The sequence below is a fragment of the Neodiprion virginianus genome, chromosome 5, assembly GCF_021901495.1.
Source record: "Neodiprion virginianus isolate iyNeoVirg1 chromosome 5, iyNeoVirg1.1, whole genome shotgun sequence".
NCBI lineage: Eukaryota > Metazoa > Arthropoda > Insecta > Hymenoptera > Diprionidae > Neodiprion > Neodiprion virginianus.
The window spans coordinates 24789403-24802383 of NC_060881.1; the positions used below are offsets into that span (position 1 = coordinate 24789403).

The following is a 12981-nucleotide window of genomic DNA, read 5'->3' on the forward strand; positions in this document are numbered from 1 at the left end:
ACAAAATAGGAAGAGGGAGAAAAATATACCCAGAAGATCTGAAAAATCGAGATATTTTTTCTACCATATGAAATTTATTCCAATCACTCTGGAAAAAACAGTTTTTCACCATTAACTGTAAATTAGAAAAAACTAAGAAGTATAATCCAATATTTTACCAAGCATAAAAGAACCGAAGTCGTCCAACTTGTGATGGCGAAATATTTTTTTGCCTTCAAACTCAAAAGAATTATCGAAATAACTTTTAAGCCTTGTTTTATGAAAATACGTTCTAAGAAATAAAAAAATAACCACTCTGTTTTTGTTAATGTCATTTCATTGTTGGGATAATAAATGTTCGAAACAAAAAAGTAAGCACAAATTCGCATGTCGAAAATTGGTGGATGTAACGTCTAACAAAAATCAAGAACGATCCTTTTGATAGGTTAAAAATATGTCAAACATTAGCCAAATCCAAAATGGTCAGATCGAAAGCTCGCTTATATATTCTAACCAACACATCTAAGATTAAATATAATCTTGTCCGTCTATTTTTCCGAGACTTGTATAAAATTACTGAAAAAGTGCTGTTTTTTTATGCCTTTGAAAAAAATATAAGAGCAAATTTTCAAATCAACTGCGAAGACTATTCTGTAGGTTAATAAATCAAGTTGTATCACAAGACTTGTCAATGATGCCAGACGTTATATGCGCAGCAAAGCAACCGTAGTTTGTGATCATTAATAAATATATACGTCGGAGATATTTGCCACAGCAATATTTCACGTTCCGCATGAGTTGGCAAAAATTGCAACTTCGAATCAGCCGAGTGAAATTCTTACAGCATCATTTATACCAACCGGTATAATGTCCAAACATTTTTGTTCGCAGAGATACATGAAGGAGCAATTTGAAGGCGTTGGGATTTGCGCCGCCAATCTGGCTGACGACATGCAAGAGTATATGCGAGGACTCTTCATTGGGACGTAAGAAATCTCTGCGTTTTTTTCTTAGATTTTAACGACTACGTTGTTACAGCGCAGCACGTTTTTTTTTTCTAAATTAATTATCCGCAAATTGCCTGAACTCGAAACTTTCGTCGGATTATCAATTAACCAAAAATACAACCCGCGTTCTAATGGTGAAAAATTGTAAGTTACAATAAACCGATACCTTCTCAAAAAATGTATTATTTATAAAGCATATCACCTTGGCTCTGAAAAAAAATATTTGAATAACTGAATTTTCTTTGAATTCACGATGCTTTGATATTCACCAATTTTTACTGTCTCTTTTCTTTCTGCTCTTGACGTATCGAGAAACGAGGTTTTGAACGAATTTCGTAGAATTAGTTCATGATCCGACATTGAACCTTTATTTCACTGTTGCTAGGTTACGACCGCGCTGTTTTATCCAGCTCGCAAGCCAAATTGAAAGCGAATTTTTAATATTTACAAAAACATGATTTGGACGGATTCAGAATCAGATTCTACGAATATTGGCACGTAAATATTTTATATCTCTTACCTTCATTTCCGACGTTCTCATCCGCTCGAGATTGGAACTCAGATCCGTGATGTACGAGGGAAGAAACGGTCGATGTCCTACAATAAAGGAATTCCTCCGTTCAATTGTGTGTTGGGTGTGGGAATGTTCCAGATCGAAATCGTAAAGGACGACGGGATGGAATCTGCGGCATAACGTCCATCAGGGGCCTAGATAGGTTAATGAAAAACGGTTGAATCAGTATGCCGGATGGTATTTTACATGATGAAATATTATAGAACATCATAAAAAACCGTTCAAGGGCACAAGAGGCGAGATTATAAACATTCGGCAATGCTTATCTTGATCCGGTTCGTGTTTTATAATACTTCACAATATCTACACAGGCCGTTTTAACACGAGACGGGAAAATAGGGAGGTGAGAAAAGCATTATCCTCGGGGCGTAAAAGTAAGGTGAAAGAGTCGTTTGCTCTTATGTTACGACCAGGCGCTGACAAAGCCGTCGTCGTTTATTAATTCAGTTGGATCCCCGCGACTAGTATAAATAAACCATATATCTTGCCTCGAAAGTAATTTCTTCGCAGGGATCAACTTCATTTTACTCTGAATCGTTTTCCGTAGCAAATAGAGTCACATATAAAAATCATTTAGTGGAACACACAATGAATTGAGCAAAGACACAAGTTCTGAAAGCCTCGCGGTTATGTGTGCCTACTTCCATTCATCGGACTTCGTCGAAACGATTTAAGATCTTCAGACGAAGGTTTCGAATAAATCAAGCAATCCTAACCTTGTATGAAACTCACTCAATTCCGACCCGAGACTCGCTGCTGAATAGAACACGAAACCATCTATGCATACGATATGGAATTACGTTGAAGTGCGCAAATTTACAAACAATTGACATTAATCGTAATTCAAATATGGTCTTAGAATTGAATATGTTAAATTTGTGGAAGGGAGAAAGGCTGGGAGAAAGAGGAGGATACTCTTATCCAACCGCTGACACCAGTTGCAAATTTTTGCTCATACGGGTTCACGGAGTGATTTCTAGGAAAATTAGCATGAATGTACCAACTGCTGCCATTCAAAATACAATATACGTATAATAATTGACTACTGAGAAGAATCGTATCTGTTTCATCGTGACTTAACCTTTCTGCGTAGGGATTTTACCATTTGTAATTATTTTGAAAACATTTAATCAAGTATCACGTGCAATCAATATTGCGAATGAATTTTCTTGTCCCTGATGCCGTAGACAGTTTTCAATTTTACAACCACATGCTATATTTCATGGACGTAATTAAACGCGGTGAAACCCAACAATTTTCGAATCCCCGTCCACTTTAATTTCGACTTCAAAAGAGGTTCGTAAATATTACCGGCACGAAGATCGCCACGTCAACAAGATTTAAAAATTGTAATTAAGGTTCGTGTACCTCACTCTATAAAGACCCTAATTGAGCCACTCTATTCAACAACAAATTGAAGCACATCAAGTTTTTGTACGAAACTACCATTCAAGGAATTCAAAGCATGATTTACGACTTTTTTCCTATTCAGGCAAAAGCGGCCAATTTCAGAATCAAAGATTTTGAATTTCCTAAAAGATTCCGGGAACGGTAAATAAAAGGACTATAAAAATTCGATCGAAACATAATTATAATATTCGAAACAAAAGTCAATCGCGAACAATGCTTAAGCGAAAATTCAGCAATTACCTGAGCAATCCATCAGCTTCAAGCTGTACGATTGATGTTTCGCAAGGTAAATATCCAGCCTGACTCTCCCCAGCTTCGCTTCCATTTGATTGACGATAATCCAACCAACTGAGCTTTCTCTGAAAGAAAATTTTTGAATTCAAATGGATTATCACATACGTACATTTTGCATTTGTTTTGGAATACGGTACGTACTGTACTTTTGTAAAAATACAGATTACAAGATTGTAAACACCGAGCAACATTGCATATTGTTTGGAGAGATGACAATATAGTCTGGATCGTTGACGTGGGATCAGTGAATTATTGATAGATGGCTACAGCGAGGAAGCGGGATGCTTTTAATAATTGATTGCTCGGTAAAAATTCTTTATTTGAGAGAGATACACAGGTGATGCGATTTGTATAGCGTTAAAAAAAAGGTCACAAAGTAAATCAGCGATGACGGTGAGTACAAAATATTTAACGCACTGGTAGCGTCACGATCAAATGAAAACGACAGTATAAAAAACCGACTGTATTAACGTGATAAGATTTGGACGATACTGTTTTTGCTGAAAAACCTTTAACTGCGTAATACAGAGATCGCCGATAAAGGGCAGGAGAAAAAGATCGTTTCATGTTTTCATTTGCATTTTCCAGAAGACTCTGATATATTTTCCTAACGTTGTCTGACAAGAATCTTATGAGCTATAAATACGACGGATTTAAAATATGGTCCGAATGATCGTCAGAAAATTACTTACATAAAATGGAATTTTTTTGTCGTAACTAACGTTCACTAATTCCGATGTATTTATTAATTGAACTGAATAAAGAACCAAGTCACTCTCTGAAGATGAAATGTGTTCTTCACCTTTGCCACTATTCGCGTATTTATCACAATGTTTTCTAAATCTTACGTTCTGATACATTTACAACATTAATTTAACAGGAAATATTTGTTTCTCGCCTTTTGCGATTACAAACTTTGAGCTTGAACAACGTCTCAAGCCTTGAAAAATAGTCTATAACTTGCTTATCTTATAATGTTTCCAAAATCTGTGTCTGCATTGACTGAAAACTTATCAACATAACATGACACGTGTTTATCATACGAACGAATCGTTAGAAACTTTACAGCGCTAGTGATCTTTCAGAAAAATGAAACCGCAACGTTATCCCGATTCTGTCACAAATGATTGATCCGTCGCTACATTTTCAGCGAGACAGTTGTGACAGAAAAAAATCTTGTACACGCATCGATTTTGACTCGCGCTTTCGCTTCTGGTGAAACAGGAAATGTTATAAGAATCGACTGAAAACGGGATAAAAAAAAAAAAAAAAATTACCCAGAGCCGTTCTGGTAATACGCAACCTCTCAAGTCTCACGGAATCTTTCATATCCTGAAGTCCAGAGAAGCTGGCGATCCTTTCAGCGAACAAGCCCCTTGCAAACGTTGACATAAATGTGCACGAGCATGAGTAGTACACGTCTTTGAAGTAAACGTTTCGTTCCGCTGAAGAAAAAACGAAACGATCAAATAAATTAGACATAAAACGTTATCAATCAGTGATTCGGACGTGTTTAAACGCGTGATTACAGATACGTCGCACCGCTAACCATCACCACCTACCTCTACGTAAAGGCTAGCAGAGAACTCCAGACGCAGGAAGGTCCCTTGGCAGTGGCCATGTACGAGGCGAGAGCCAGGGATTCGTATTCAAGGCACGGCAGTCGAGCCAGCACCGACATCACGTAAGCGTAATGAATCTCTTCTTTGCTCCAGCGGAATAGAAGATCCCGAGCCACTTGTTAGACTCCCGGCTTTTTGCGACATTTTGACCTCGGCATTGCACATCACGTTGTTACGGATGAACGGGATCCACAGCTTGATTCAAAAGTTGGGAAAAGGGAACAAGAAACGTTAAAGAAAAACACTCTGGTGATGTTATTTTCGCCGATAATAGTCAATTTTTGTGAAACAACCTCTCTGCTAGGTGATAAAAATGGTTTTAAGCACGTTCGAATGACGCAAGCTCGGACAGCAATAATTTAAAACAAGGTTTTATAATCAGAAATTTTTAAATGATTAAGCTTTCATGTTTCTTATCCGATCCTCATGTTTTTCACCTTATTTTGTTCGGTATAGAGATCTTCAGAATTGGGCAAAAAATTCCCAATTAGTTTTCTTTAAAGTGGACAAAAATAGATTAGCGTAAGTACTGCAGAACAGATGATTTGCCAATAATTACATTTCCGCCATATTGTCGTGTGGAATGTCTGGAATGTTTTTCAAATGATTTTTAGGGATCCGGTCGGTCAACAAAATCAGCCCAAAAATATTAGAAATTCATTAACAACGCCATAGTTTCATCATTCGACACACAGCAGTGATGTTGTTTGATTCGTGTTCACTATCAACAACGCGAATAAGATTGCTGGAGACTTTTCAAACGGTTCTTCTCTCTTCCTAACTTTTCATTTCGACTATGAGTCCCATTCTTTCATACAGGCAAATGCATTTTGGTACATAAGTTAGTTCTGCAATTTGGCTTGACCCAAGAGCCGACGTAGCTTCGTCTAAGCAGCAGAAGATCAGAGTTGAAAAAAAATGTAACAAGAAAGAAGGTTTGGAAAAATTGAGGAAATAATTTAGGTAGCTGGCACGGAGCGGGTTTACAACCGTTGGCTGGGCCAGCTACCCTTAAATTTCACTGCAGCGTTCTGGTACTTTATTAATAGAATTTTTGACAGTAAGTCGTAGAAATTGCCGCAATCCCCTGTGCTCGCAGGGTGGTAAATTCCCTCCTTTTCAACGTTATGACGAAAACCTCAGAATTCTAGCACAAACTTTATTACAGCGGGTGGAACGAGAAAAAAAAAACTGGAACAATTTAACAAGACCCGAATGAAATCCGAACGCGTTGATCGATCTTCACGCATTTTTGTTCGCTGGGAACTAAAAGAACGAACATTTGTTGCATTCAAATTAAAAAAATGTTCTTGTTTGTGAAATGTAATTGCTAAAATAGTCTAGATTAGTTTAATACGTGCTCTTTCCCGTCTCTGTACAGCCGAAATTGTCCTACGAAATGTTCGAAATCTCGAGCATTCCAAAACACGAAATAACATACCCTTGGTACATAGATACGTGGGAGTTTATGACTTGGATAATTCGGTGATATCCTCTTAATCCCAGCGTCATCCAAGAATCGCAAATGAAGAAGGGTGGCTTAGTTTATGTTAAACGAAAATGCGACAAGGATTATACTTCTAATTTCTAGACAAACGTTGGAAGTCCTTTTGCACTGATCCATTCCGCGTCGTTGTTTTCTGTCAAATGCACGAAAACCGGTTTGACGAACAATGAACGTACCTTGCCTCGCAGTATGCAGTTCAAGAATGCTCATAAAATGAGATTTACCTTTTGTTGGAAATCGTTGGGATCGGGAAAACGTGCCAAAGATTGTCGTCGAGTAGTCTGCATGTCGTTGTTTTGTATAGTGAAATGATATTGGAGCCTTTGGCTGTTAGTAACGGGCTTTACAGGCCTCGGAGCCATTAATGTGGACGAGGAGGAAATAAGAAGGAAGAACGTTGAAAAAGGTTACGTATTTATTGTTCAACGGGAAGACTGATGTTACATTCTGAGGGATAAAGAAGCGCAAGAAATTGAATGAAGGGAAGATGAAAACCCCTTCACAAGTGATCCGTAATGTGATCGATCAAGACTCATCTCCCTCTTTCGTCTTTCTTTTACAAAATAGAAGCCCACCGTCGAGGCTCTTTTAAGCCCGTAATATCTTCATTTAATTATAGGCTTCCAGAGAAGTCGGCAAGCCTTAGATATCGATAATGCCTCCTGAAATAATAGCGGATTGAAGAAAGTTTAATCTTGCGAAGAATAAGCCCCAGCGAATCATATTAGTAACCTCGAATTAAAAAGTTTCACCGAAAACAATTAAAATTAACTACTTCCCAGCAACATCGTTCAATCAACTTTATTATTCTACTCTACAACAGTCATGAGACATCCATTCGATGGCTTTTTTTTGGATCTCCAATGTCTGCATAATGACAATATTATGTGAGTACAATTACAAGTCAAATCGGGCTTCTATTTCAGATGCGAGTAAATTTGCCTACGGACAAGGATTAAATTACTTATTTTCTGAATTTGTTATCAATATTCGTCGAGAGTAAATAAAGGATTCAATTAATTTCAATTTTCCGTGTTCAAGTTTATTATTCGGATCTCAAAATTAAACTGAGGGAGAAATAACTAACACCATGACTTCAAATTTTGAATTCAGCGTTGAATTTTTGCATCGGAAGATCTTTCAAGTAATCCAAAATTAATGGAGTCAAAGATGTGAAAAAAATATTATACTTGTTTAGAGAATTTTAATCGTCACTTCAATCACCTGCCCCGGTTTCAATGAAACATTTTCAGTCACAGTTTATGTTTGGTTGTATGTAGGGTCTTATAAGGTTTGAGAGAGTTTTTTGTCACATATTTAGCTCGTGCTTAAGATTTCTCGTCCCAATTTCATCTGAATCGGCAAAATTGTTTTACCTGTAACGAGTTTTAGACATCCAAAATTATGACATGGAAAATGATTACCATGGTGATGATCATGGGTGTTTAAAAAACACACCTATATACTCACAGCTGCCAATCTTGTCGATACATGCTGTACTTTGGAAGCTTACATCTTAATACATTATTCAAGGCTTTTCTCTCTCTCTCTCTCTCTAGTTTTTTCTCTCTTTTTGCAGCAATATTTCAACACCTTGTCGTCTCGTCCATACAGATTATATACAAACTGCAAATCTTCGAGCTTGGGCGATTTATCATGCGATAAAGCTGAAATTTCTCGGCAATGGAATAGAGGGCTTGACCCTTATCGATTTCGGGCCGACCGCCAGATGCTATATGACTATTTCCACTGTATATCACTATCAGAATTTATTTTCGTCAAACTTTGACGTAACCAAATTGAATATAATAATCTCGATTCTCCGAAAAAGGAGTATACCTATCACCTGTGATATGTTGTATATACGTTGGAATTGAGTCTTCACGACCGTCCGATCACTTCGAGTATCTCACGAATGCCATGATTCTAAATCAGTGAAAGCATCGCGCCACATGGTGAGGCAGGAAATTTGATATTCAGGGTTGCTATCAGAATCTTAAGTTAGTGAACTTACTCCCAGAATTCTATGTAACTCGAAAATACGTGATATTTTTTCGGTATTGAATATTAACCGCGTTAAAACTTTGTTTTCAACAAAAATATGAGCAGAATATGAATTACTTTTCTCCTTCAATTATGTACAACTCAGCCGTCATAGGCTACGCAACATTCGGATTATCTCTACTTCTGTCTAATTTTCCCATACGTAGGCAGCGTTTCGAAAGTTCCATTCATTCCATTGGTAAATTCGAATGTATATTTCAATATCTAGCGTGAAATATGATGCAACTAGCTGACATAGGAATTTCCTTGGTTAGTCAGTGTTTCAAAAATCGATTTGCTATTCCCATTTTCAAATTATTCAAGGGACAGGGATTTTTATCCACCGACTCTTATTTCATTGTCAGCCTTAATTGGCTTAGCACAAAATCCCGAGTAAACCTGCGATGCATGAGATTAGTCATTTAAGTTCGGATGTCGACTTAATACTACAGAGAACAGTTCATTTTTGAAATGTGACCCGTGCCTGATCCTCAAACAGCTCTCCGGGTACTTTAATGGCTTACTTTCACTTGTTACAGATACTAATCCGAAATTAAGATGGATCTGAATATTTAGTCGTACGAAAAATAAAGAGTGAAAATTTCAGAGAGATGGACTTTATATTATACACAGAACCTGTGAATTAAAAATTCCAGCCAGTTCCAGCTTTGGTACAATTCGAAATTATGAGTTTCAAAATTTGTTGCCCAATTTAACTTGTGGTTAAAATTAATTATTTACCTACAGATTAGCTAGATTATTTTAATCCCGAAAATCATATGGGACGAAAAGCTTATTTTGACTAGCTTCCAAAAATCCGAACTCCTTAATCGGATGAAAAAAATTTCCATTAACCTTAAACACATAACTTACTAAATAGACCCATATTCGGTATAACATTTTTATCAAATACTCTTCTTTTTTCTTATAATGAAATCAATATTGTGCCAAATAACATGCTTGAAAGCCTAACAAGCACTTCTAATATGCCAGAGAGATGCAAAATGAAAAGAAAAAAAGAAATACCAACAATAACGAAATGAAAAGGTGAAGAAAGAATGATGGTGAACTGCAAGAGAAACGCTTCTCGATTATTATCGTATGGATTAACAAAGAAAGAACCAATCCGTACCTACACAAGTTCGGAAGGATAACAATGTTTCTGTCACCCATCAAATCACGGTAATTAGCTACGAAGATCTTGGCTTCTTGGCTCTTGTTTAGGGGATAAAAAAACATTCGACATCACGGCGCCCTCATTAATTTCGATCTTCTAGTGATCCAGGGCCTGTTTCAAACATTGATAAACAGCTGCGGGATAACGAGCCAAAGTAAGCAAAGGTGTTTGCAGCCGTCGAGAGTGCTCGAAGGTTTTCGTACAGGGTATTAAATTTGGCGCATCGTCGGGATTCGCTGCCCCTCCCATTAGGGATCCACCGAGGGTAATGAGTGGAAGTTTATCCCACCGTAATTAGGAATAATTATACCGGTATTCCAAAACTGTATGGGTTCTTCTTTGCCAGTCCGCCTACATTCGACAACGATAGGGCCTTTTTACACTCACGCGTTATTCACGATGGCCAAAATTCAGACTTTGGGCTCTGCTTAAACCTGTTAACTCGCTTCACTTACCCTCGTTTTTAGCCCATTTACACGGGTATTTGTAACAGTTTTTTCCGTATTACAAATTTTGACGGATCGGCGAATAAACAATGTGCCTGTTATGTACTTGAATTAAACTGATCGAATGTGAAAACCCATGAAAGAAGAACAAGAGACATGGCTCTCAATTTCACCATGACTCATTATACATGGAGTAAATTAAATTGATAAGAATTTTAAATGCATGTAACGAGTGGAATGGAATTTCTTCATTTCATATAAAAACTCGCTGAGATGATTAAGGAAATCTCATCTCTTCATGTTCACATTTCATCCAAGTAGATATACAGTGACGAATCTGGAGACAGATTTCGTTACCGACACATTACCTACAATTAGCCAAGAGACAAACCTTTTTATAGAATGTTCGGGTAAAGAGTCAAGACACAGATTTCGTTACCAACGCTTCACTTAGTCAAAAGGCAGACCTATTTCTAAAATGTTCTTGCGAAGTGTCTAGATACAGATTCCGTTACCAACACTTTAATTAGCCAAGACACAAACCTTTTTCCAGAATGTTCGTGTGAAGTGTCGGTAACGGAATCTGTGCTCAGAACTAGCACTGTATATCTACTCATCCACTATCGTTACGTTGATATTAAAGGCACCTAATTGATTCCCTGCGAGGAGAAAAATGAAAAGAATCAGCAAAATTACATCCGATAGATCGCGTTTCTTGAGCGTCTATAAGATTGCCGAAAAGTTTATCCGTTGGAAGTCTAAACGACCAAAAAACTACTCGACATGTAAACTTCTAGAAGACCAACAACCAAACTCGCTCAACTCTGAAGATGCGAGTTTCAAGTGTGCTGAGTACCGGCAAATAACGACTACGAAGGTACGAAGTTCTGGAACACCTTTATAATGTCATATCTACCACATCCGTCGAACTATGAAACCGTTGTTCAAGATTTACACGTTTTTTTTTTACGTTCTCGTGACAGTTGTCAGCGGCTTTCCCAATTCCTGTCCAATTTTTTCAAAATAAAAATTGCCGTTTCAACTTATAAAAACGTAATACGTGTTACACACGTGTTTCAATACTCAAAACTTCTAGTTAGCCATGCACTGTATATATTTCATAAATATTCATTGTGCAAAGTTTAAACGACCCTCGCCATAACTTGGATCCATGTAAAACTCACGAGTACAGCAACCTGCGCCTGACTCGGCTCATAAATTGCAATTGGTACATGCAGTACTATAAATTGAATAAAAAAACTTTTTAACTGCAATTCATACGGAGCTTGAAAATTCCCGTTTACCATTGTCGTAATTTCACTCGAGTCTGCACGCATAAATACTCATCGTTGAAATACGTAACGATGTGCAGCTCTATAATCCAAAGTCAAGTTGTATTCCTTTTCTCCCTACGTGATAAACTCGACGAGAAGTTAGCTCCTGTGCAGCTGAATGCGGAATCTCTCCAGCATAAGTAGTCAGCTTAGTTCGTTTCGCCTTTCCAGTCGTGTTAGCCACTCTAGTTAATTGGTTCCTCGTACTATCCTTCGCAAATATTGTATTTGCCCAGTGCGCTGGAACTAATTGATAAGTTTTAATTCCTGAACGTATCGAACTGAGGTGGACCGAACAAGATCAAATGAAGCTAGAAGTTCCCAACTCGTCGTTTTCAATTTACTCATGGATGATTCACAATGATTTAGATCATCTAGCTGACGGTTGATTTTTGCTCATATTAATATGTCCAAATTCATACTTGCCAATTTCTATTTTTGTGAAAAATGAACCAATCGACACAATATATAATATTATGTAAAAGAGATTGGGTGAAAGTGGGGAAGAGCACAGATTTAATTAATGAACTAAATTGGCATCGAATCACGTCTCATTCGTTCTCCTTCATTATTCTCAAAGAATAGTTTTAATTTATCTTTCATGAAAGCACATTCCATACTAATGTCTGCTAATCAGCTGTATTTTCTCGAGTTGCGTAACAGGGATCGACTGAAAAAAATGGAGTAAAATTATTTATTTTTGCTTTAAGAAGTGTACTTTGATTCCTACCTATTTCAAATAATAAAAACCAAAGATGTCGATAATACCGTCAAACATTTCAGGTGAATATAACAATAATATTGCTCCAATATATAATCGTGAACATATTACCAATCTGTGATATTTCGCCGAGACTCGTTCTTGGAACCAATTCTGATCGCATGAATGGCCACAAAGATCGCAATGCTGGGCCTTGTAGCTGATGGGAAGTTTCTAGCGTTGTTTTATTGAATGAATATACAATATAGCTTGTCATACACGTGTCAAAGTACAGTTCATATCTTGGTTTTCTAGACAAATACACATTTTCTCCCAACATTCAAAACGCCATATTTCTATTTTTTACGACTTTTGCAGCGAAAATTTTCCCTCTTCAAATTGATAAAATCTAGTGTTCTTCGTATCTATATTGGTCTTCAAGATATTCTATTTTTCTTTTCTTTTTTTTTTGGTAGTTTGATTTCGCTATTACGCAAATACAAGATCTTCTTCGGTTCTATTGAGAAAAGTATAATATTCAAAACGTATGATTTCAGATTTCAATTCCTACGATTCGATTTAGCGATAGCTGAAATTATAGCCAATGAGCTGAAATTGTCAATATTGAACAAAAACGGTAATATATTAAAAACTGTCTAAATCAACCTAAAAATTTTGACCTGAATTTTGTTGACCTACTGGGATATTTTTTTCTAACCGCGTAGGCGTAGCCTGTGATTTTTCTTTTCTATCAAAAGCAGAGTTTCTCTTATTTTCCATCAATTTAAATCGTTTTCATTACGGGTGAGACCAACTCACGATAACGAGGCTGCACAAGTCGGGGTCCCTAGCAAAACCACCAACTTTGCAATATACCTAAATATACAA

General features: G+C 37.0%; 1 protein-coding gene across 1 annotated transcript in view; it reads left to right on the top strand.

The window, feature by feature from the left end:
- Positions 1-12981, top strand: part of LOC124304531 (5-hydroxytryptamine receptor 1) — a 41800-nt gene that overhangs the window by 12723 nt on the left and 16096 nt on the right. Inside the window, exons 3-4 of the mRNA XM_046762902.1 lie at positions 871-965; positions 4796-4948. Coding sequence (XP_046618858.1) covers positions 871-965; positions 4796-4948 — 248 coding nt within the window. The remainder of the gene's footprint in view (positions 1-870; positions 966-4795; positions 4949-12981) is intronic.